Source organism: Manis javanica, chromosome 15, assembly GCF_040802235.1.
Source record: "Manis javanica isolate MJ-LG chromosome 15, MJ_LKY, whole genome shotgun sequence".
NCBI classification, from domain to species: domain Eukaryota; kingdom Metazoa; phylum Chordata; class Mammalia; order Pholidota; family Manidae; genus Manis; species Manis javanica.
Genome location: NC_133170.1, coordinates 11,297,826 through 11,325,064, shown reverse-complemented (window position 1 = coordinate 11,325,064; position 27,239 = coordinate 11,297,826). Strand labels below are relative to the sequence as shown.

The following is a 27,239-nucleotide window of genomic DNA, read 5'->3' as shown; positions in this document are numbered from 1 at the left end:
TTACCTGACTCCTGGACATGCGGCTGGAATGCATTTCTCTGCCTCCTCTGCGAGTGGAGAAGATTATGGGACAGTGTGCTGGGTGATGAAATGTCAACAGAAGGGACACAAACAGCCCTAAGTTCTAGTCCATAAATGCCTCCTGAGTGACCCTCCGTGGTCTCGTATCCTGATGTTGGTGAGACACAAAGAATCCACTGAGGAAACTCAAGCCCTAGATGATGATAGAACTACTAGAGGCATGAATCTGGAATGAACATCCTCATCATTGCCTCATGTGAGGAAGAGATAAACTTTTACTGTATTAAGACATTGAAATTTTAGGGTACAGCAGCTCGAGTTGACCCTAATACAAAATTAAGATGTCCAATAATAGAGAAATTAGGAAAATAAACTTAAGTGAATTCTTGCAACACAGTCTTTAGATGACTTACTGATTACAGTCTGGGCAGTAGCCAAGCCAGATGAGACGTAAAGTATATGTTTCCATTCTGCTTTATTATCATTAATTTTAATTTCAGGCTATTAAGTGAATGGACTACTATTCCCTTAACCACAACCTCTGGGTGGCTGAGTTGGGGTCATTCTGCTTGAGATCTGCTTCACCGCACTGTACAAGGAAGAAAATGCACCTGTAACCAAATCCTTTACAAGCAAAATGACACATTTCCAGTGGTGATTCGCCACAGAAGCATAGAACTGGGGAGCTAGGATGAATTAAGGGATGGTTAGGCCAATCACCCAAATGGCTTGAATTCCAGCCACAACACTCAAAAAAAGAGTCCTCCATTTTTTCCTCGAACACCTCCAATTATGGGGACTCAATGAACATAGAATAAATAGTAGCTTAGGGTTTTTGTGTCTGTTTGTTCGTTTTGCAGAACTAATAACAAATATAAAAAGAGGAAAGTAGGGAAGAACACAAGCTAGCACTTATTGAATGCCCATTGATGAGGCCCTGGGCATAGCACGTTCATGCGTTTTATTCTGTTTAATCTTCACAACATCCCTGTAGGGGCAGCGTGCATTTTTTTTCAGAAGACCTGAAGCTGGCGGAGTTGAAATAATTCACCTGGCTGCCAAAATGACAGAGGCAGTACTTAGCCCGCCAGAGCACGGCATTTCCGGAGCCTTGAAAAGGAGGACATAGATAAAGGTGGATATTGGTGTGTGCTTTGAAATATACCTCCAGCCATCAGAAATTTATACTTAGCATCATCCACTCTCAGGCCCTAGACACTCCTTAGTTAATGTTCTAGACTAACAACATAGACTAAGGGTACGGTCTGTAATCATTAAACATAGGGTAGGCGGGGGTGGGGGTTGGGGGCAGAGGGAGAACCTAGTAGCTTCATTAAATGGTAGAAACCATTACTTTAGCTCAGCTTTGAAGTACACCTGACTCAGTTTTTGAATATTATGTCATGCAAATTACTCTGTTGCTTTTAGAACATATTAATATCAATGACACTCATAAACAAGATCACACAGATATATAGAAATCTGTACAAAGAGAAACTAAGCAGTTTTTCTCAGTGTTTCCACTTCGTACTTTTATGCATGCAATGATTTCAGCGTTTAGAGAGAAGTAAAGGAGTGTCTGTCTAATTGGGGAGATTTACAGCTCAATTCCAGTTGTCTATGAGAATCAGGGGGAGACGGGATGCAAAATGAAAAGGAATGTCCTGGTGGGTTGCTAAAGAAAAGCATTTGGGACTTCATGCTGCTGCTGAGGAATTAGGCAGGAAAATATGTAGAGCTGAGGACAACTCTTCGATTAGAGAATCACAGCGGTGGGAAAAGAAAAATAAGTCAGTGGAACTTTTAGCAAATAATATTCAGTGGAACACCAATGTATAAACAAGCTAAAAATGCCATTGCCCTGTTGAAGTAGGGTATGTAGAACTTCGTCTAAGGTACCTCCCCCCTGTTGAAACCTGAGTCTCTAGACCCCAGGCGGGAGATCGGGACCAACCCGAATGTATGATAATCACCTGGAGATGCTTGATGAAAATGCAGATGCTCAGGTCCCAACCCCAGCAGTTCTGATTCTGTACATCTCATGTGGGATGCGGAAAAGTTTGTTACTGAAATGCCCTTCTGATAGCTGTGACGTACAGCCAGGTTGGGAAGTGCTAAAAAAGCTACCTAGGACAAGCTTTTTAAGCTAAGGGTGTTGAATAAATTCTGCAAATAGCATACGTCTTCAGGTATTTAACAAAGGAGGCCATGTGATAGGCTGATGTGGCTGACCAAAAGAAGATAGACTTGATGTTCTGCATTCAGCCTTCCCAGAATAATGAAGGCCATGGAAAAGGCTGGAGTTATACAGTTAAAGGATGGCCACAGCTTGGCCTGAGGACTTGGCAAAAATGAAAAGAAAAAACAAGTGCACTCGAAGAGAGCATAGGGGCATCCCATCTTCCTAGGAAGGAGGCACTACAGAGAGCCGCTAAAAGCACAGGCTCCTGACTTTGATTCCTGCTCTTGGATTCATGCTCATCCACTTGGCTGTTTGACCTTGGCCAAATTAGTTAACGAGGACGTAAGAAAGTACAAGCTTCCACCATTGATCTTCAGCCTCCTGTAGCAGCACGGGGGGTACCTCCTAGGAGGACCCCAGGAGCCCAAGGAAGCCACCGTGGCTGATCTCAGCTGCAGCTGGAGAACCTTGGCTGTCCCTTCCCGCACCTTCCAGACCTCATGGGCATGTCTGTTCCTTAGCAGAATCTAATCAAGAGACATATTGGAAGGGGACACGGAGAACCGTATTTCCAGAGTTCTCCCCTGAAGGAGGAGAATGCAGAAGGGGAGGAGTGAAGCTGAGTTGCTACCCTTGTACCCACAGCTGTTTGCCATGTTTCGATGCCTTCTAACTGCTCTGTCACCCACCATGTTCTCTCCTCTGCTGGTTCTCACCAGGCTACTAAGAGTTCAGAATTTACCACAGCCAAACGTTTGCACATTGCCTACCATGAATATGAATGCCACAGAATTCTGTCTGTCAAGATAACAGCCGAAAAGCAAGAAATACCACATTAATATGATAGAGCTTACTACCTAATTTCTGTGAAGATGATCTGATTTCTCTCAGGGCTTATGGGCACAGAGTAACTTCCTCAGCTAACTTACACTGTATTACTTTATTCATCTTGAGCAAAGAGAAGTCCATTTTGAGAAAATGTTATAGCAACAGGGCCTTGAACTGCTTGAAATATATGAGTCGATGGTTCCTTGACCACGTGTAACTGGTACTAACTTAATTCACTCCTCTACCCCTACCCGCCCAGCCCATCATTACACAACAAAACAGTCATGTTTGGAAATAAGAGACATTATTATACCATAAGATTTATAAAGGAAGTCCAAGTCCTTATCTGCTTCTGCGTCCTTATCCTAAAACAAAGTGTAGTTAGATATAATTAACATCCCATCTCTTTTGGGAGAGGACTGCTATACTTACTGATACATGACACTGTGTGCATTTTAGAACTATACTCAGAAACTCACAAAGACATGTTAAACTTCTCCTTAAGTAGTTGGCGATTAAGTCCTCCTGGGAAATGACAAGTTCCCTGTAGATATTTTAGAGTACAGACAAAAAATAAAACCAAGGGAGAGGATAAAGCAAACCATATCAGTATTTAAAAAAGAGTTTCAAATACACTTAGGAAGCTAAATGCTCAAAGTGTCCATATAAAAAACTTGTAAGTTTTGTTTCCTTCTAATTTTTCCACTATTTAAAAAAAAAAGAAGGCACTTCTAGAGATAATGTGCATGCAAAGTCTGGGTACTAAAACGGCCCCAAAGATTAAGTGTCACACAAGATGTCTTGAATTGCTACATCTAATTAAAAGAGATTTATAATAACTTTAAAATGACTTCAACACTACATAAGGAAACAATAAAAGAATACAACCCATCTTGAAAACCAGCTGATGAGAGGCGGGTTGAGAGGATATAATTCTTATTTGTGAGCAACAGAGAGTATGTTAACTTCTTAGAACAAGAAATATTGCAGCATCCTTCAATCAAACTCAAGGAATACTGGTCCTTTGCATTGAAGCATTGCTTGCTTCAAAGGAGATTGGTGATGGCATTTTCTCTGGTAAAGAAAATGTCCTTGCTTCCATCCCATCAGGCACTGCACCTCACCTGAGAGGGATAATCACACTCTTCAGTGTTTGCTTTTCTTTTCCTTCTTTTTCTACAAGCATAGTGATATTATGCAAGTTAGTATACATATCATCAAAATTTTATTAACTCTTGAATCTTAGCAGCAAAACCACTTATATAACAAAGTATTTCAATTTTAAATTAATTTGCAGTTATTTCTGCATCAATTGGGACAATAACTATTACATTGCAATGAACAAACTTAACACTTCTTGGTAACCAAAGAGGAATCCCTAATCTTTCCTTAACAATAGTCAAATGGGTCCTGTTTATCTGCCTCCAGAAATTAATTAATATGCTTCTTGTTTTTAGTTGAAATATTTCTAACATTCACTAATGAAACAATTACACATAAAAAATTTTAAGGAAAAATTAAGGCCATATGAGGACAGAGATCATATATTGATAAGCCTTGGATCTTTTCAATACCTGGTATGCAAATGTTACTCAAAAGTGAGTCAAGAACATAGCATAGTCCTTTGAAGACAAAGGGAGAGAAAAATGCTAAAGATGGAAATTTTAATTTCCATAAGTAGACCCCTACATACCTCAAACACTCTCTTATCAAAAACTCTTTACAGAAAATACTTTCTTTTTGAAATATCTATCCATAAACTATGTGACTTAATGGGCAACATTCTTTGCAAGCACTTACACCCTCATTATGCATGGATGTAAACAGTAATCAGCTTAAGTTTAAACCTAAACATAGCCTAAACTAAGATCAAATGAAAGTACTTTCTCTTCAAAACCCATCAGTCATCTGTTTAAAACATTCCTTTCACACGCTTGACCCTACTTCTTCTGCCCACTTGGGCATCTGTTTGCCCAGGTGTGTGACGTGTCACACCATCCTGTTCGCTGGTTTACTGCTGAGAAGTTCATGTGCAACATCTGTTGCTCAGATATTCGGTTCCTTTGCCCTTTGTCTTAATCACCTCTCAGTCAAACCTAGAATGAACGGAGTTAGTCTCACTAACATGAAATTAAAAAATCACATTGATAAAACTAGACCTTCTGAACTTCTCTGCATGTCCCAACAGAGGAAAAGAATAACACATATGCATTAAACTAGAAGGTCCCCATAGTCAATACACCAATTATAATCATACCAGTTATCTCTGGTGCCATATTAGGGTTGCAAAGTTCATTGATAAATATAATAGGCTCAACAAGTATTCTGACATTGCGAGGAAGTCGGAAATCTCTGGGAAGTTATCCATCCAGCTATATCCCTCAACTATTGCTGTAAATCCACTAATCTAAGAAATATTCAAAAATGAATCCTACCCATTCTTAACAAGCTAAGGTAATATTTGTCTTTCCCCTACTGTTCTTCCCTGTACAAAATCCTAAGTTTCTTGAGGGAAGGACATCGTTTTCTGCTTATTAGGCTGTAAGAATTCTCAAGGACTTGCTGCCAAGAACTAGAACTTTAAAGACAGAAAAAAGGACATTGAGAAAAGTACTGATTAGGAGGTGGGAGACCATACAGGAGAAGGAATCTTCCTTTAGATACAGTAGAAACGAGTCAGACCTCAAAGCTAATTTAAGAAAGGAAGGAAAGGCCTACATGGCTTTTCTGAAAGTAAAAATGTCATTGTGTCTCCCTCAACAAAACCAAACCTATGCAAGGTCCGATGTAAAGCATAATCTCGGGTGATTCTGGCAGCCAGAATCAATGAGGGTCTTGCTACACGGGAGACAAGACAAGTTGTAAATGTTAAGTGAAATGAGGAAGGTTGGAAAGTGCATTTTTCCAGGAAATGTATGCTCAAGCTGCTCAAGCAAGGAAAATTAGATTATTTTAGAAAAGCCAAAATAAGGACAAGGTAAAAATGAAAATAACAGGGGCTGCCTGGAAAGACTTCAGAATAAAACATTAAATTAAATTCTCATGGAGGAAGGTACAGAAACCATACTCCGTAAGAATTTTCGTCAATTTCCTCACATTAAAGAATACAGATTTCTCTACTAAGGACTGCTTTTGTGTAAGGACAGGTTTTGCTCTTTGACAAGAACAAAATTACTCTTTTACCTTTAAAAGGCCCAAAATATTGAGCTGTGAGATCAGCTTCAGTGGTGCTAAACATAGTACTTTTCAGTACCATGCTAAAAGTACAAGCTTTTAGAAGCTTACATCCAAAAACCAACTAAATGATCTGTAGAAGTGACACTTTAAGTAAAAAAAAAAACAAAAAATCCCCTAATAATGCTCAGTGAGTATTGTCATATATGAGTGCGGCCATGTAGCTACAGCAGATAAAGATTAAATAAGAATAAGCAGTTCAACTGAAGCTATACACAGAGAGACAAACTGGTCCATATTCTTTTTTAAAAAAATTTATTTATTGAAGTATCGTTGATATGCAAGCTTATATTGGTTTCAAGTATACAACACAGTGGTTCAAGAGTTAGCCATATTATTAAATCCTCACCCCAAATAGTACAGTTACTATCCTGCAACATAGGAAGATGTTACAGAATCACTGAAACTGGTCCATATATCTTTAAAAATATTTGTTTGTTTATTTATATTGAGGTATAATTGATATGGTTCATATTTTTTAAACTATAGATGACACTCCGCTAAGTTATATTTGTCTGTCTACCTATTTTCCTACCTATATCTATCTACCTATCTATCCATCCACCCATTCAGAGATATATTTGAACCCAGGTATGTGGTTTCTAAGTGATTCTACAGAAGGGATGTGTGTATGTGTGTGTAGGGAAGGCACTCAAATTAAATGCCCTGAGATGATCTAAAAGAAAACTATAGAGTTATTCTCCTTACTTTCAACTTCTAAACACAGATTTATTTAAAGAGTCATATTTTTTTAGCATAATTAATGTTGCTTCTATCATTTGGCAATTTATCAAAACCTCTTCTGATTTCATATAGTTGTAAATTGCACCTTTTCCATCTCTCAGAGTAATGTTACATGTCCCTTTGCAATAGGAAAAATGATAATTTTATCCATCTGAAAATAACTACCTTCAAGCTTCAATGGGTTTCAAGGCAAGTTAAGCTAAAATTTACCAAATAGCTTAAAGTTTGTGCCACAAAATCTGGGGAAAGCCAAACCAACTGGGACATTTCAAGTTGAGAAGTGTAGTTGGGAAAACAGAAACTATCCCTTTCAACAGAGATTAGATGCCCCAGTTTTCTGAGTATTCCTCTGGACTAACACTGAGTTGACTCTTAGAATATGGAACTCTAAGGGAACCTAGAGATTATTTGTTAAAAGTTACCCACTCCCCTTTTTTCTTGCAAGAGGGAAAATTGTGAATGGCTGAACCATCACAGAAGCAAACACCTCCACCTTCCCCGGATTAAAACAATAAAATTCAATTCATGAGACAGTATTTTCATTAAGAACAAATGAGAAATAATCCATAATATATTAGTAAAGCTGATGAAAGAAACGATACTGAGAGAAATACTAAATTCACTGGCCTGGGTTCTTTGTATGTGATTTAACCATTCTGTTTATTCTATTAGAAAAACTCCACCGGCATTCAGAGCTACTACCCTAGGGAAAGTGTGGGTGGTGCCTATCACAGATATCCGATCTGTAAAGCATACATTTAAAAACACATTTTATAATTTAAAAAATAGGAATACAAATGTATGTACATATGCAGCAAAAGTTCTCCACAGGAGCTTATTCTCATATTTGAAATCAAAATACCTTTAAAATTTTAGTTCAATGTAACGGCTCCAAGAACGCCACAAGCATGTTCATGCCGGTAACTTTCTGTCCAAAATGATCAAGAAGCGGGAGCCTGGTAGACAAACGCTCCTTAGAGGGAAAAAAAATGCCTATGTTATTACAGCTCTTTGAAGCTTAGAGCAGCTCTTCATCTAACACTTCTAAGCAATGTGAATATCTTCAGTAGGTGAAACGGCATTCCCCAAACTTTCATACTTGGGATACTCGTCAAATGCAAAAACTCAGAAGTTGGACAATAAGGAAATTCCCAAGATACAGTTGTTTATGTGAAGAAAGTGTTTTACAAACAGGGACATAAAACGTCTCAGCTAAAGTAAAAGTTGAAAGGAAGATGTCTAAAATATACAGGCCATCACTGTACTGAGCGATAATTATTCATTATTCTTGCTGGGGATACATCTGTGGCATTCAAATTCCAGGAAGCCAGATCCTCAGTAAAGCCTGTTGTTACTCTGTTTTATATCTGGGTAGTTCGTTTTAGAAGAAAGCCTGCATATAGTGTGCGATTCCCAGTCCCTTGTTGAGACTGTGTCCTGTAGAACTGGTGACCCTCACCTCTCATAGAAGGACTTTTTTTTGCTGTATCTGAAGACTTAGGTCTTGGGGCCTGCTGTGGCTTACTGAATCTCCTTTCTAGAAGTTTTGAGAGCAGACGTTGAGAGTGTGGTGGTGGTGATAACCCTAAAGTGAAAAGTTATGTCAGGAGGTTTCCTAATAATGAGCTTGTCACAGGCCTGCAGCTTCAGGCCATGGAGACTTGAGGCACTAAAATTCCTGTTTTTTCCCTTCTATAACCACAATACCTGGGTCATGCCTGACAACAAATAAAAAAGAAAGTTCCCTAACAACACTGAAGTCCCATTCCATGTTCAGATTTCTCCAACTTTATCCAAAAGTCTTGACAGGCAGTTTTGGTCCTCAGCCAGGGTGTGACAGATGATCCCAAATTGCTGTTGCTCCATCTCCAAAGCCCTTACGAATCTCAGGCAACCCCTCTAATACTGCCCCCCTCCCCACTTGAATAATTTTAAATAGAAGTTGTTACTGAGATAATTATAGATTCATATGCTACATGTAAAAAATCATAGTGAGAGATCCTGGGTATATTTTATCCAGTTTCCCCCAATGATAAGTAATATTTTACAACATGGTAGGATTCTAAGATAACTGTCATTGACATCAATACAATCCACTGATCTTATTCAGATTTTCCTAGTTTAATTTATACTCATATGCACGTGCGTGTGTTTAGTTCTGTGCCTGTATTGATTTTTAAATGATAATTTCGGCTAAAATGTATAGAGTTCCTGCTGTCTGCTTGGCACTGTTCTCAGTTCTTTACATGGGTAATCTCACTTAATGCTCATGTAGTAAATACATTTATTATCCCCATTTTACAGATGAGAGAGGCCAAATGACCTGGTCGTGGAGCAGGACCAATTCACTTAACTGCCATGTCACACAACTCTCATTACTTCAGAGCACCTCTTGGTACAGAATGTACAGCCCTGAGAGCTAGACTGTGCTTCTAAAATAGCCACAAAATATCTTACAGGGACTTTCAGGCAGTGAAATTATTCTGTAGGATACTCTGGTGGATACATGACATTATGCACTCGTCAAAACCCATCAAACTGTGCAACAGAGAAAGTGAACCTGAAGTAAAGTATGGATTTTAATTAATAATAATGTATGGTTCCTGGTTCATCAATTATAACAAATAGACAACACCATGACAATATTTTAATCATAGGAGAATGGGAGGAGGGAGGATATGGGGACTCTCTGACCTTTGCTCAGTTCTTCTGTAAACTGCAAACAGCTCGAAAAAAGGTAGTCTACTAATTTAAAAGTAGTTTTTAAAAAGTCAATTGCTCTTTCAGGTGGGCCCAACTAACAAAGTAACAAAACACTTTTCTCTTTGGAAATTTCTTCCCTCTGGTCACTGAGCATTTGGATTTTGCCGGCTGCCTTACATGATCTGAAGTGGCAGGAAAATAGTGCCCAAAACTCAGGCACTTAGAAGGTGCCCTGGGGATGCCTGTAGCTATTCTCCCCGCCCACATCGTGCGGGCGCCGACCTCAGCAGCTGCGTGGCACGAGGGCAGAAAGAGGAAGTGTCTGTGATTCCCAGCCATTCCTGGGCCCCGTGGAGTTTGCACTTACACTTACTGCGTTGTCGTCTGAACATTAAATCCTAAAAAGCAAAATAGCCTTCAAGGTAGAGGGCAGATTTCAACGTGGTATGGCAAAATCTCTTTCCCACACTCTTTTTTGGCAGCCCAGGAAAAAGGCTCTGCTACTGCATTCCAAGATGCCTTTTTCTTGTTCCCATGGAAATTCACGGAGGGAATATTATATTTAATCTTTACCACAAGCAGAAATACTTATTTTGGGTGGAAATAACATTAGACATGAATATCACAGAAAATATTATCCCAACCTTAATGTTGGGTAGGAAATTCATCCTTCCTCTCCGGAGCATCGCACACCTCCAGCAATCAGGAAAATTGCCAATGACTGCCCGCTGTGGAACTGGTTCCTCTGACAACATGCTATGCTCCCAGGCAGATCATGCGCCAAATATTATCCTAAAAGCCAGAGAGACAAGTTAATCTTAGCAGCTATTTGAAGGAAGATACTCTGAACATGCCTCACCCTCCTCCGTCCCAAATCACAATCCAATATTCACTCATAATCTTTTTGATCGTCTTTGGAAATTATACCCTTTGAAGACAATCTATGAATATGCATATGGCCTTTAGGCACTTTCATTGCCATTCCATCCAAATAACAGATAATTAAAAATGCTTTGTGTGAGTACCTTTCCCCCTTCCTTTATCACAAAGTGTGCACCGTGCCTGCAAGGACTGAGCGCAGGAATCAGTCTACATCAATGGCAGGTGTATCAAAGGCAAACGTAGCCAACTTCCACGTCACTTTGTCACTGGACCCTCTAGATTTGGGTCTTAATGATCTGCTCCTCTCCTTTAACTAGTTAACTAGTTCTTATGGACTAGTCATGAGATCTTCCCAAAGTTTCAGTGTGTTGCTAGAGTGTCTGCATGTAGTGTTAGAGGCAGATTATTTTCAGAACAAGGAGGAAATCATACTTACGGCTAATTGGTGGCAAGATGCATTGATAGATACTCTAACCAGGCTTGTCCACACTTGTCAATGGGAGGACATGGGCATAAGTAGCCTCAAGAAATAGAACCTCACTTGATAGAATAATCAAATAAGAATATTTTAAGGGACTTCTTTTTTCTCTAACAACCAAGATGGTCTATGTTAAGCTAAGATAACGAACAACCCTCAAATCTCAGGGACTCCATCCGGGTGTATTTCATTCATGCAACATGTCCAAAATGGGTCAGCTTAATCTAGTCTCTCAGGGACCCAGGATGACAGAGGTTCCCTGCTGACTCATGATCCTATGATCACTGACACAGGGAAAAGGAAGTGTGCAGTTGAACACCACCAATTAAATGCTTCCACTTAAAAGTGACACATGCCACTTCAAATCACATTTTATTGGCTGAAGCAGGTCACTGATCAAGCTTAACATCAAGGGGGTAGGAAACCTAAACTTAGCAGGGGCCCAAAAGGGGGAAAACCAGACTGTGAATAGTTCTAATTATTACCACATTGCCTATTCCCTGTGACTCACTCACAGGAGTTTAATAGTAAATATAGTTTGGTGAAGTTTGAGAATTTAGCATTAAGTGTTTCAACTGTGTGTGAGTTAGCCTGATGGTGTGTGATTGAATCTAATGGCATGCGGGAGGCAGCTATTTGGCTAATGAGTTAACTTTGTGGTTCTGTACCTGCTGTCACCATTCAAGGAAGGTGATAAAAACTCTCTCTTGTACGCATACTTAGTTGCCCCTTACAAGAACTTGTTATTGTTCTAGAAACTAAGAAACGCTTTGTCACCCTCTGCAGAGTTGGTGTTGACTTTTCAGAGAACCAAGTTATAAACTCTGAATTACCTGTAAGAGTTAACATATTCTCTTATCTGCTTTTAACCTTATTTTCTCCTTTGTAATTAACCTTAAAAAAATGGTATTATTTTGTCCTTCTCATAACTACCTCAAGCCCTTTTGTGAAAGAGACAGAGAATGAATAAAGAAATTAGAATTGAAAAAAAATACCCATCACTTGTTATTAACAACAATACTTTTCCTGGCTATAATGTTGTACTACAGTAATATAAGATGTTAGCACTGGGGAAAACTGGATGAAGGATATACAGTATTCCTGTGAATAATTTCTTACAATTGCATATGAATCTATAATTGTCTCAACATTAAGTTAAAAAAAAAAACTTACACTAGCCCCCTAAAGATGGTTGACTGTAAGGCTGGCACTTAAAATCTTTTTAAAAGATTCTCTCTCAAATCAATAATTTAATGAAGAAATGTCCAGTTTACCATGCAATAGGAATAATTATGGCAAAGACCTGGAACCACAGTCAAGGGATATTTCCATGAATTAGTATAAAAAAAAAAGCAAAAGATTCATTCATAGAGTTCATACGTGTGCTCGCTCTCCCTCCCTTCCACCATCCAGCCCCCTTCGTTCCTTCTCTTCTTTCTTTCCTTCCTTTCTTCCTCTCCCACTTTCTTTTAAAAGATATTATTAAATCCTTACTATTGCTAAGCACCGTGGTAAGCAATTGATAAATAAGACAGAAAAGGTGTGTCTGCCCGTGTGGTGCTTATGTCTGAATGGAGAAGACAGTGCGTTGCTGTGGTGACATGTGGTTTGAGAAAAACTGAGGGTGTGGAGGTGAGATGACAGGGTGAGGAATCCCTCCAGACAAGGTGTTCATGGGAGGAGATGAGGGGGCAGAAACAACTAGCAACATGAGGAGCAGGATGGGAGCCTTCCCAGAAGAGGCAGCACTGGACCTGCATGCAGCTGAGGAGCTAGCGGCTGGCCGGTATGGCAGGCAGGTGGTTAGCAAGGGAAAGGCAGGAGACAATGTTGGAAACATTGTGGGCACAACAAAAACCAATGACCCGAGTGTCATTACAGGTGACTGTCAGCTAGGATTGATGTGATTACTGATAGTTGTTCTAAGTTAACACCTGTTTGTTGTTGAACTGATGGAACTTAAATTTTTGTTTGTTCTCTGCTGTGGATACCATTATTGTTTCCACAGACTTCCGTATCCAATTTCCAAAGAGAAAGTTTATGAACAAGGAGGTTAAGTAAATACAAAATGGGAAAGAAAAGTCAGAATGAGTACTGTTGCTAGAGCCCTATGTACGCAAATAAAACACCAGCAACAGGGATGATCCATTTGTTGATGTACACAGAACAAAATGTAGGTATGCTGTGATTATCCGAGGCAGCTCTTGCCCCGGGAAGGATACCTTGCTTCCTACATCTTTTCCATGTGCTAAAAATTCTACTAAAGGGATATACAACCTATTTATTATTACAGATAGGCTTGAGGGGTAATATTATGACTTCATTTACATTAAAGACTAAGTGACAATTTTGGAGAGAGATTACCTCCAAGGGGTAGAGAGGGAACTGCAATAAATGAGAGACTATCCAGAGGATTAATCTTTTATGGTAATATTTTATTCACTAAATTTGTGAAAAGGGCACATGGATGATACAGGTATTCATGTTTATAATGTTCAGATTTTTATTTATTTCTTGATAGTTTCTGTTTTAAAAAAGTAGATGATTACCTCCAGATTCTCTCCAAAGAGTACTTTCTAAGAAAGGGAGTTCTTAAAATAGGAAAATCGAAGGAGAGAAGAGGGATGGATAGGATCATGGACAAGACTGAGTCCACCGATGGCCGACTTCTCAAGGTCGAGGACGCTTAGAATAGGAAGGGACTTTAGGGTCAGCTAACTGAAGCCCTTCATTTTAGAAGAATTCATCTGTTCAAGGTCATGTAGCCAATCGGTGGAGCTGGTGGAGAGATAACGGGTCAGAACCTCAAAACCAGAACTTCTGACTTCAGTCTGTTGTTCAGCATTACGCAACTTCCTGGAGTTCCCTCCTTCTTTCATCACTGGTAACTCCAACTTTCACTTCAGTGACAAAGGAACGGCTATGAGTTAGATGTAGACCTCAAGATGATGTTCATGGGTGAACTGGAGAAAGTACCTTAAACAAAGAAGATGAGGGGTCACATATAACCGTGTGGCTGAGAAGACAAAGAGCCTGGAGATAGAACCACCACTGATGATCCGAGAAGAGTAAAGCAGTGCAGGAAAATGAGCATCATCTCAGGAAGTACAAAAGGAAGGCCACTTAGCAGAACTGTCCTCTCCGCTGACCAGCATGTTACTAAAGCTCACTGTCCAGGTCCAGAGTCTGAAAGATGAGAGAGGCAGAGAGCTTTCAGAGGCTTAAAAGAATGGGCACAAAGTGAAAGAGAAAAAAGTGATCCACAAAGAGAAAAACTGGAATTTTACCTAGAGAAGCGAAAATTGTTGAAAACTGATTAATAATATTCTACCAGATATGGGGAAAATTAGATTTTCTTCCATTTGTAGATGTGTGTCTGTAGATAGAATGTGAAAATGTCCCTATACTTTAGGGAAAAAACTCCTAAGATTTTCAGCATTAGAATGATCTCCTAAAAGGGTTGGCTGCATCTCCTATTCTGGTGATAGTTGAAAGGAATGAATTCCTCCTATCTGTGCTGATTTAGAAGCAGTCCAGCCCAAAGTAAGAATTACTTCTGGTCTACAAGTAGAAGAAGAACTGTTTCTGGTAGGTGCTTAACCTGACTTGACTGTTAGCACCCTAATTTCAGGTTCTCGGAAACCTGCTTCATGCATAACTGTGGACAGATAACTCCGTGGGGCCACTTGGGCCCAGCACTGCACCTGCTGCACTTCGCAAGGGTGTCTGCTGAGTACCTCAGGTTATCAGCCAACCAGCCACCATTGGCAGAGAACTTACTTTAATATAATAGGAAGCACGTGTGTAGGTTAATACTCAAAGAAACTTTAGAAGAGCTGCAACTTGTCTGAGAATCTTGTTTCTCTCTTTAATTGTGTGTATACACCCAGAGGCTCTCCAATGGCTCTAAATATACAGAATAAATAGCGTGCAGGAATTCAGTAACTTAGAGTCTTGTGTTGTTTCCTGTGTGGTAATTTTCAGAGACCACCAGGACAATTTACCCAGGAACCTGAGACAGAAAGGAAGTGCTAGGAGAAAACTCAGAAGGAATTAGCATTTTAGGAGGCACACTTCATAATCAAACCTGCGTACGTTGAGTTTGGGGCAAACTCAAGCTATCTTGAATACAGTGATGTAAAATCATGTCAACTTCAGAATGAATGCCTGTATTTATAAAACTAATTTGGCCTTTGAAATGAATCTTGTTTCTAACTTCAGCATAGTTTCTCAGTAGTACCTCCATCTGACATAGCTCTGTTCTGTTGCGAAGTGTTTTGATCAGTGCTTTCAAATTTAAATGTGCAGATGAATTATTTTGTTAAAATGTAGGTTTGGATTCAGTAGGTCTGGGAAAGGCCTGAGATGCTGCATTTCTAACAGCGCCTCAGAGGTCGAGGGAAAGAAAAGGCTCAGAGATTCCGATGCCTCTGGTCTGGTAATGATGCTTTGAGTAGCAATGTTTTAGATAACTTCTAAGCTCACCCAACAGTTGCTATTTTAGATTTGAAAAAACACTCCCTGAAAATAAAAAGTAATTAAATGAAATTAAATAATGCAGCCCAGGCAACGGGAAGCTAGGATGATTTTCAATGCTAAACGGTTACGTCTCTCTGGTCCAAGAGGAAGCTCTTGCAAGCTGTGACCTCAAGAGCAAGCCAGCGGACAAAAGCAGCTCCAAGAAAGCCTCTTTCCTGTGGAGGAGGTAGAGATCAGCCCAATTCACCACATGGCTGTGGGTAAAATTGCAGTATTTCCAGATTCACTTGCCTGGCCTTAGTGTATCTCCATATCAACAGGTGTTTCCAAGGGGTGGAGAGAAGTAGTCTATCTGCATATCAATAGGTAATTATGAGGCCAGCAAGGGCATATGTGGACTGTAGAGGCTGGTTGGGGTCCCTTCTTTGCAGCTGGTTTGTGAGAGACATGGGAGAACAGAAGTGGGCAACTGCTAGTAGAAATAAATGAGTTTCTCCCACTTTACGTCTCCCTTTGACTGATTTCGGTTTCAAAGGTATTCTTCCCTGCAATTCCCCCCCGCCCCCAGTATTACAATGGCAAACTCAGGTCTATTCAAAGCCATTTTCGGTAACTAAGAGTTACAGTCTGGTTGATGCAGGTCTAGCAACAGACATAACTGAGCAGGAGACAGTGATTTTATTCCAAAGGTGTCGATCTAGATTGAAACTGCATCTGTCTGTGTCTGGGTGAGAGGAGACAAAGTCCAGGCTTGAGAAGGTGGCTGGGGCCCTGCCAAACGGGCTGAGGCTGTGAGCAGAGAAGAACTGTATCAGGGCAGAAATCCAGTTCATCAGGATGGATGGACATGCAGGTTGAGCGGTAGGAAGAAGTGCAGTGGAATCCAGAGGGTCACCCAAGACATCAGATGCTGGGACGAGGGAGGCAAAGCTGACTTCATGACCTTGAACCTCTGCTGTTAATGCACTGTGAGACCTGCTTCCAGTTAACTCAGAAACTGGGTGAGATTGAGCCTGCAGACAAGAAGCCTGGATTACTTGATGCTAAGTGGTCCTTCAAGAAAGGAAGGCGTGGAGCTGCCAAATATCGTGTACCTACTAGACGGTAGGCACTACACGGCGTGCTCATGCCTACTACTTACGTGTGATTAAAGAGTTTTGCTCTGGGATGAGAGGAGAATGTGTACGATGCAATCCTTTGAAGATTTACTAGCCGAGTGGGAGAGGCAAACATTGCCATGAGTGATGGCAGGTCCTCAGAGTGACCTAGATGGAAGGGGAAGCATAAAGAAGAATTGTCTGTGGCTTTTGGACACTGGACTGAATACTAGCCATTCAAATCAGTGATTAGCAAAGGGAGTAACTGTTCAGTAGAATCAGAAGGATTACTGACATTCAACAAAGTTTGCCTTAAACTGGGATTGGGTGGGGGATACTCCAGCAAAAAGTGCAACATTAACCTTGCGATTATGAGAAGAGCAAGCCCCAGGAAAATACTGTTCCTTCTCACAGGAAATGGGGAATCACCTTCTCTTCTGTGAGTGCAGCCCAGCTGGTCAACAGCTACTCTGTCCCCATCCCTTGACCTCATTTGGCTTCTGATTGCCTCTTAAACTGCCTTGTCAAATCTCACCGGAGAAGCAGATTTATTCTCTATACTCAGGAGTTTACAAAAATTGTCTCCCAAAATATAACTTTAATATATGGGAAAGAGAGGTAAATAACAATCCAAGTGAGTAGAAAATGATTCCTTAAATTGAATGTGGGAGTGAAACCTCAGTAAGCATGAGGGTGCATGTAGCTGTCATGCTATGGGAAGTCAGCAAGGTCCAGGTGACTTCCGTGGTGATTGTGTCCCTACGTGAGGAAATTCATGAAGCCGAGTTTTATCATCAGGTTGGCTGATGATTACCTTATCCTCCAAAATAACCCTGCCCCTTCATACCAAAAAGGAAGTTCTTTCCATCTACATTTGGCCACACTGGGTGCTCAGGGCATACAGTCAGGCCAGAAACACTAAGGTAACAGTATTTTATGGGGCATCTGACGGCTGGACACTCAGAAATACTTCCCCTCACCGACGCCCGACATTTCACTGGTGATGTATTTGATTGAGTTGTGCAGCTTTGCTAGACCAGGAATTCTTATTTTCTCTTAAGCACTATGTTTGCAATTAGAACAAATTATCGTTGGTGCCTTATGTGATCAGCAGTTTTCTGAATTCTTGACATGCCTTAGGTTAGACACCTGAGTCAAAAGGGAATAATTACAGGACATAATTTTTTTCTCAGAAGAGGAAACTGTAAGCATGTTAAGAATCTTGTTTGCTGCTGTATTAGGATTCCAGAGAGAAACAGAACCAATATATACGGAACCTATACAATGTATATCTATATATCTGCTCATTTACATCTATACCTATATCCATATCATTTGTATCTATAGCTTTGGCTATATCATCTATATCTATATAAGACAGAGGTATTTATTTCAAGGAACTGGCTCTGCAAGTCCAAATTCCACAGGGCAAGCCAACAAGCAGGAATTCAAGTAAAAGTTGATGGCTCAGTTTTGAATCTGAAATCTGCATGGCAGGCCAGGCAGACTGTTGACTCAGGCAGGGTTTCTGTGTTGCAGTCTTAAAATTAAATTCCTTCTCCTTCAGGAAACTTAAGGCCTTCAGCTGATTGGATCAGGCCCATCCACATTAGGAAGCATAATCTGCTTTATTCTAATTATATCAATTTAAATGTTAATCACACCTAAAAAATACTTTCTGCACAGCAATATCTGGATTGGTGGTTGGCCAAATAACAGCACCATAGCCTAGCCAAATCTGGTGCATAAAATTGACTGTCACAGTTGTACGCATGGGGAACATGAAACTTAACTTGTATTTCTAAAAGCTAAAGACATCAAATTACTTCTCAATAATTTTATCAATCATTCCTTTAATCGAGCCCTGGCTTTAGCTCCAGATTTGAGCAGATCACAGACTTCTAACTCACCATAAGCAGTTTGCATAAACTGGATTATGCCACATGTTCTGTGGCAAGAATTTGTGCTCTGGATCTAGAAACTTCCACTATCTCCACCAGCTTAGGAGGAGCTGACCAACACAGCTTCTTCATTCAGTAATGTAACCTTAGTCCCTGTCTTGGGGCTCATTCATTTATTTTTAATAAAATTCCATCAGCTTATACCATACACATAAACTGTTAAAAATGCTTTGCAAAAGTAATTAATTAGTCCCATGAAGTTGGTACTGTTATGATAGTAACTAAGTAACAGGTTTAATTAAACAATGTAAGTAACTGGTTTAAGATCACAGGGTCATTTGATGGCTCTTAACCATTCTCTTAAATATTAGGCAAACTGCACGTTAAGAAAGAGGTTTTGTTTTATCCAGCCATGGCTTGGAAGAAGCCAGAGATCAAAGCATCTACTACCTCTATTTATGCTTGTCATGAATATTGAAGAGAGGTGTTTACTAGATTGCAGCTGTCTTTAAAACAAATGCAGTTTAATTGCCTCTTTTTGATTTAATCAATTCAGTTTAAAAATAGGTAGACTGCATTATAGGGGCACAATCAGCCTGAATCTTGTAACCCTAAAATTTTTTCACGAGTGAAACGCATAGATTTTTCGAAATGCCTATTGACTTAGGGGCAAAGATCTTTGGAGAGAATGACCATGGGGTTCGATTCACACTGTCCCTGTGGCACACAGCTGGAGAGCGAGCCCAGGGATTGTTCCGCATACACATGAGGCACACCTACATCTAGGCTGTGAGATTTTTGGCTACAGGAATGTAATCATCACCATTATAAAGTCAGGCTACAACAGGACATTTCATCTAAAGGTACAGTAACATGGTGTAAGGCAACTATGACATGCATGTGGAATCAGTCTTGATTTAAAAAAATATGCTTATGATCAAACTGAATCAGCTTAGCAGAAAAATAATAATAAAGGTTGAAAATCCTTCCTTCCTCCCCCTTTTTGGCTTGTAAGTAAACTCATACAGAAGGGATACTTTCTGCCCTGAAGGAGACTGCTGTCTCAGCTGGTAAATCATGCAAACTCCAGGGGACATACACCGTCACCCTCAGGAATGACACCCTATCCTTGTCATTCTTGTGGGATTTGGGCACTGACGCTCTAAGAGAACTTGACTAATAACCTTCACCTGGACCTTCCAAACTGCACGTAACTTCCTAATAAAAGCCAATCTTTTCCCAGATTGATGGGGTTAGAAGAAATGGGTCAGTGAGTTACTTGGACACTTTTAAGTTCCGTTCACAATAACTCCTTGAAAACCTGTAGGTCTGGCACGCTTGTAATCATGGGGACAATTCACAGAAATGTGTATGGAATATGACCCTGAGATAGGTTGCATTTTGCTTTATTTTCTCAAAGATACACACCAATGAGAGCAAATTATGCAAGGCCTGGTTTGATAAAAAGACATACCATTGATGTTCTTAAGTTTAAATTGAATGCCTTTCACTTTATATGGTGTCTTTTATTCTAAAGCTAGTTGGCCACATAGGGCATTACTCTATCGGTGAGGTAGAAGCATTGTGACAGAGAACAGGATGAAGTAACCTATTCCCATTATTCTGTGCATAAAATTCAAAGGACAAAGCTGAATTTTACTAAAGACAGACCCATGCCTGGGGAGGGAAAGTGCAATTTGTAAATGCCCATTGTTATTTCTTACCCAAATGTTTGAAAAACTGGACACATATTTAGACTCTATCCGGGTGTATGATCTCACATCTTTCTGGGATGCTCAATTCATTTTCTCAATGTTATTTTAGTTTGAAAATACCAATTACATTTACATCCCATGACGAAAAACCTTGGAACATCATAAAAATGGTAATTAAATATTATACATTCAACAATGCCAATTTCAAGAGACTATACAAAGAGGATTCCTTTTAGGTTGTTTTATTGATGACAGAAACAGTGCATAATTAAAGATTTGATGAGGAACCTGCAAACAATAAGAATGTGTCTATTGCCAGCAAAATACAATTATTCCAGGTCCTTTAGACATTATAAATATAGAGTTCTTTCACACCAGATGGTTCATGTGTACAAAGCCATTTTAGAATGTTTAATTGTGCTTCTATAAAACCTTCTAAGAATGAGGTAGTTTCCTTTACCCACTGTATTTTCCACATTTCCGTTATTACACTGCTGGTGAACTTAAATCCTTTTAACATAACCTTTAAACAATTTTCTATGAAAGCCAAGCCTTATTTACAAAGCGTTTCTTTCTTTCCACTTGATTTTTCTTAAAGGTAATTTTAAGAGCCACTACACAACGAGAGAAATCGGAGACAAGCAATGGCTGGGGATTTTCTTTACCGTAAGTTTTAGATGTAAGAGAACGCATACTAAAAATTCCAGAGTTAAGCTCTTCTCCTGTTTCTATCTGTAAATTCTGATTTAAAAACTACCTCTGCACAATGACTTATTTTCTCACAGCCACCACACCAGGGAAGCACAAATCCTTCAGAGCAGTGGGTCAGGCTCGATGTATGAGCTAACTGGGTGCATTGCAAGATCACTCATTCCTGTACATTATTGCCAGGGAAACATCTGCAGAGTTTAGTGTCCAGATTAGCTAGCTTGTTTGTAACAGTCTGTCAAAACATATCAATGAAGCAGAAATCGAGGCAGGTATTTGCTTTCCTTTCTTGATCCTGAGAATGACTTTAATGACCACGCAGAATGAGCTGGAGGAACTGCAGCATGTTGATGCTCAGCAAAACCAAAACATAGTATTCAACTAAATTCCAAATGGGTTAACTTGCACCTGGGAAAGGGGCATGGTAGTAAACAGTATTTCTAATGGGGGCGGGGAAGAGTCACAATCTACTCCTTGTCACTTATTCTTTAATTCAGTCTCAAGAAGTATCACAAATCTTAGAATCAGATGAAGAAACGACACACTAGATCCTATGGACGATGCAATTTAAAGTAAAATGGTTTCCGTGTAATGTGACAGTCAGATTATTACCTCATGATTATGGCCTAATCTTAATAACTGATGAATAGGCCACCGTATTTAGTCACTTCTTAATTGGCACCCATGTTGAGAACTGAAGGTCCCTGTGGCTGGCAGAATAAGGAAAAAGCTCCTTTGGACAACACAGAAGCAAGATTGAGTTTTTTCCCCCTCTGTCATTCCTTTCTTTCTCAATCTCAGGTTGGTCTTCCTCTGACACGTTCTGTAATTAAAAATTTCTTCATAACAATAAGGACCCTTGCCATGTAAAAGAAGATGTGCAAAGAAATCTGTCAATGAAATTACACTTTAATTCACTCCCATACCACAGCTTGCAGTCAATTCTAACTATCCCAATAGCAGATTCATAGATCAATTTGCAACTCAGGTTTTAGGCCTTATTAATTGGGCCTACTGTGGTATGAAAAATAGTTTGAGAGAGAGTAACATTACTTTAAAGTTCAACACTTGTACCAGGCAGATTTTAAAGTCTTACTGAATTTCATGCCTTTATCATTCATTAAAAAAAGGATGTTCACATATACCTGGTCCCAGGGTATTATCTGCCCACAAACACTACTATATCTGGTTGATAATGTTTCATCAACTTCCCAAATGAATATCTGAGAAGTCTTTTATTATGGTATGCTATGCTGCTGATGAAAAATAGATCACTTTCTTTTACCTTTGTATTTTTAAAAGGATTTTTTGGCAATGATAAACATTTATCTCTTTGCAATACCTTAAGTGGCCTTTTAAAACCTCGAACTGTGAAGTTATTGAGTCTTCCACCTGTTATTTTCTGAGAAGCTGGACCTGTCATTTACAAGCTAACACTCTACAACAGCCTGATTCATGGTAGACACTTTCCAGAAATACTCATTCCAGGAATATTTGGTTTATTTCAATAACATCTAACTTTGAGTGTAAGATCTGCAAAGATGCTGTGGTCGGAGGTATTCTTTCATTATATGTGCCATGACAGCTTCACATCGCTCCAAAAGAATGCAGTTAACAAATGTGTTAGGTTGGTGGTAAGCAGTGAAACAGGAGGTAATCCACAGCTCTATTCAATGGCTGAATAACCCCTCACTACTAATCCTACTGAGCATTTTCACACTGTAGGAAAGGAATGGAAAAAAAGGACCAATTTCCTTTAAAAATGAAATGAAAATGTTCACAGTGATTTCTTAGTGAGGGATATGCTCTTTGTCTTCTTATCTAGGTGTGTTAAATACTATTTTTATATCTAAAAAATAAGTTCAAGTAGTAGAGTATAAACTCCGTGAGGGTAATGCTTATATACTCCTTTTCTAAAATGGACTTCCCAATCCCTATATCAATACCACTAGTTGTGTTAGGGATACATTGGTGGGTACTCAATCAACATGTATCAAAGGAACTATCATCTCCTTGATCTTTGTCAATTAACAGGTCATGCTTGTTGAAGAGCTGGAACTCTTTGCCTCCGTGTGGGGGGAGATACTTGGAAAACAGCTGAACAAACCCTACTTGTGGCAAAACAAAGTGACAGGTGTTATAGAGTACCCACTGAAACTACTTGCCAACATTACTATTTATAACTTAAGTTTTTGCATATCCACGTATGAAGAAACTCACATCACAAGGAAGAATTCTTTGATCATATAGAGAGACAGGACTCAAAATAGGGGATCTTTACAATAACTCTAAACCCTGCCTAAGCCCTTTGCTTCAGGGCAACCACTGAGTATTTATTGCTGTACTTGTTTTAGAAAATATCATTCCCTGAAAGTGAATAAATGTTGTCTTGCTTAAAATGTATTTTCCCTACCATAAGGGTAAACTAAACATCATTTTAAAAAGAAACTTTTTAAGGAAAAGAATATAGTGATTGAGTGCTGAGAGGAAATGGTGAAAATAAATAAGCTTATTTTGGCAGCTGATTTTATAGCACAGACCCCCCTAAAGCAGAGCTGAAACTGCAGCTTTAATAAAAGGCTACAGTTCTTTTGACCAAGATAAACTGATTTTTTTGCCTTCAGTGCCCAAAAGTGCTCTGACTGAAGGGAAGTTTAGATCGCTTATGTAGGTACCAGTATATCAAGCAACAAAACTGGTCTGACAAAAAATTCTAACCAAAGAATAATGGATAATATAGTCTGTTTCCCGTATCTTCAGGACTCTGACATTGCATGTCATATAGTTGATGTCATGCTGTGCTTTCTTGCTGTTACCTCTGATCTTTATTTTTCTTACGACAATCTTTTGAGGAAAGAATAGAGGATGTTCACCAGGTAGAAGACAGACATGATTCCCTAATAAGATTTCTCAGTCATTTCTCTTTCTCTTTGACTTTCCCTTTGTATTTCTGAAAGCAAATGTGGAAACAGGTATTACTAGTTTATTCATTCCCGGCAACTGCAGGTACCACAGCACAGTACGCATCCCTGAAGTGGATTCTCCCTTTGGTATACCGTGAGTCGGATCCTTAATACATGATGGTGACAAAGAAAATTTTTAACAGTAAATATCTTCAGGAAATGCTCAGGTTTTATCTATGCCTGAACACTTCATTTAAAAACGTTGGTTTCTACTGATGTGTTTTGGAAAAAGCTGACAAACTTGGTCTGAAATGTAAAAACTGAAAAAAAGTGGGAGGAAGAGAACACGCAAAATAAGTTAATCATTATCATTTTAAGTGCCACCAATTCTGTTTATATTCATGCACATGTGAATTGCTGAATCTCATTTGATCAACCCAATTAAACATTAAATAATTGCAGCCAATTATGCAAATATCAGCAACAATATTAATTTGTTGATCTTTTTGAGCAGATTAGCCTCACATGTTCCTAATGCTAGACTATCTTACGCCTTAAATGATCAATTAGTGTTACGATAACTGAGTCTTGAAGAATGGATAATTGCCTAGTTATAATGTGCTGCTCTTGCTGTATTAATCCACTGCAATTAAACAAATAGTGCACAAGAAAAAAGATGTGCAGATGTTCCTTTTAAATCTATTTAACAAGTTAACGTCAAGGTCAATTTCCTTCCTGTCTTATTACTTAACCGAGAAAGGCAGATTGTGTTTTTTAAAATGTATATGCTTAGTCTTCACTAAATCTGGTAGAAAGGGCTTATGATGCTCTTCAGGTTTGATGAAAGAAATCATACACACATAACGTCAAGATATTTTGTTCTTAAACTTTTACAACATGCCTTGCCGTACTAAATTTAAAGATGCAAAGTATAAAATGAACTTTATTATGTGCTACTTGAGAGGTTAGAACTACCTATAGGTCTTTTCTAGAACTATATTAAAAATGAGGTCACAGGACTTAGACACAGCAAACACCTACCCCTACCATGGCTACTTAATGAATGAGAGTGTAGAAGACAGCTAAAGCCCCCGAGGCCTGAAAAGAACAGATTCTCCCCAGGCTTCAGATCGCCAACTAAAAGCCCCCTAAAAGATACTTTTAACCATTCCTTTTCATCTTCTACTTCCCTAATTTTCATTTTGCCATTCCTATCTGAAAAGACTCTGTGGCCAAAAGTCTTGGAAGAGAATCAAAGCTCCATTTGCTATGTGCTGCTAAATGCCTTAAGGAAGTTTTTCCAACACATCAAACTTTTAATACTTTTTTTTCCTTGCTCTGAAAAGAGAATGAAATATGATCAGCAAGATGAAAGTTAGTCGGGCTGAAGGACATCAAAATATAATGTCTGAGAGTTGACCTTCCAAGGGTAAATGTTCTCTATCAAGATTTGACTTTCCCCTAGATAAACCAGAATGCAATTTTAACTCACAGCTCCTAAATGAGGAAAACATCATCTGTAACGGCTCTCCCTGTACCCTAGCCACACGTGCTCATCCATCCATTCTCTGTTCAACAGAAATGAACACCTACAAACCAGAGTCTACTTCTCTGCTTTCTACCAAAAAACTAAAGATGATTTATTTTCTATTTAACACTTGCCATGTCATTTCCATTTGGTTTATGATATCACTACCTCTCCAGAACTATTACTTCAATTTCAAGACAGTCTTCAAATATGAAATAATTCCTCTAACTATGCCTTTGAGTACCTCGAATGGCTTAGCAGTCCATGGAAAATGAGGACAGGATGAGGTAAATATACACAATGTCAGAATCACTCCCAAATTCTAATAAAGAGGTCTCTCGTAAGATAGAAACAAAGAAGGTACAGTTCTACAGAAGCTAAATGTTCATCCACTCATTATTTACTGAGTACCTATGATGTGCCAGTCAGGGGGATAAAAAGATCTCTAAGGCACAGACCCTTGATCTTCTACTGGAGGCTCACCAACAGCCAATTACAATACCATGTGCAAAGGGCAATGGTGGAAACATGCACGGGTCTTGCTGATGCAGAAGGAGGGCGTGGAGTGGACTGCGACCTTGGAAAGAAGGGAGAGATTTACCTTAAGATGTACTTGGGGGGCCTGCAATAAAAGGCGATGACAGGAAATCCAGTTTTTCAGTCTGATTTTAAAGAAATCAAAACACTTTCTAAGAATGAGTATGTGTCACAGGAAATGCTACCCACAATTACAGAGCTTTCAAATACAAAAACACTCGGTTGAGGAACACAACATAACTTATGCTGAAAAATAAACATTTTTGTATCTGAGTAAAGTACTAAGAGAGGCACTAAGATCACCGAGGAGAAGTCTATACTGTATGGCTTATGTTGCCATCTTTCTAAGAGAAGGTAAGGTAAGTTTCTACTACAAAGTCTACAGAACACCCTTTGATGGTTACAATTCATTTCCTCTGGCATGAGGAAGCAATCAACTTGGTAACACTGACAGAACAAATATGCACACCTAAAAACAGAGAGCCAAAGAAACCCATTATAATTCAAATGCAACAGTCTGTCCCAATAGCACACTGATGATCTCCTGTGTTTTCCATTCAGGATACTATGATTGTCCAGTTGCTCTCTTCTCTTCCATACTACAATAAAAGCAAGAAAACACATTTCATTGTAAAAGCTAACAGTGCAGGAAAAGCTTATAAATAAATTTAATAATACAGCATTGCACGAACATTTGCTTCTGTGTTGAACATTAAAATGCATTCAGATTAAAAAATACGATTAGAAAGAAACAAATCCTGGGAAGGAATCACAAATTTTGCAGTTATGGTTGAACTCCAACTTGTACCTAGAGTAGGTCTTTTACATATTTAAGTACATGTCGTGTCATTTCCATTCTGTTGTCAGTGTCCGCTGTCCAAATGAAGTAACTCAGTTAAAGTATGTAACTACTGTCATGTTTACTCTAAAGGAGTGACATTCAAAGCTTACTCCCCAGACGAGGGGCACCAGCATCATTGGCAATGTGTCAGCAAAGCAAATTATCAAGCCCCACCTCAGATTTGACTGAATCAGAATCTCTGGGGAGGGTCCCAGAAAGCGCTTCCAGGTAATTAGAGCCAAGTTTGAGAATTGCTGCTCTAAAATGCCCCCTTCTCAAGAGCATTTTATGTTCATAAATAAAAATACTACACTAATAAGCCACGTGGATTGAACACTGACTTTGTTCTCTAAATGGAAGTTTGTGAAAAATCAGCATCCCAATTTTTCTTATTTCTTCCAGTTATGGAACTGCATGCATCTTGATCAGAATTTCATTATTTACTTCAGCAAATACTT

At 39.2% G+C, this 27,239-nt stretch overlaps 1 protein-coding gene across 4 annotated transcripts in view; it reads right to left on the bottom strand.

The window, feature by feature from the left end:
* Positions 1-20,490: 20,490 nt before the first annotated feature.
* BCAT1 (branched chain amino acid transaminase 1) overlaps positions 20,491-27,239 on the bottom strand; it is a 108,679-nt gene continuing 101,930 nt past the window's right edge. For all 4 annotated transcript variants that reach the window (XM_073222340.1, XM_073222341.1, XM_073222343.1 and 1 more), the window contains exon 11: positions 20,491-26,539. In XM_073222340.1, coding sequence (XP_073078441.1) covers positions 26,498-26,539 — 42 coding nt within the window. In that variant the 3' untranslated portion in view covers positions 20,491-26,497. The remainder of the gene's footprint in view (positions 26,540-27,239) is intronic.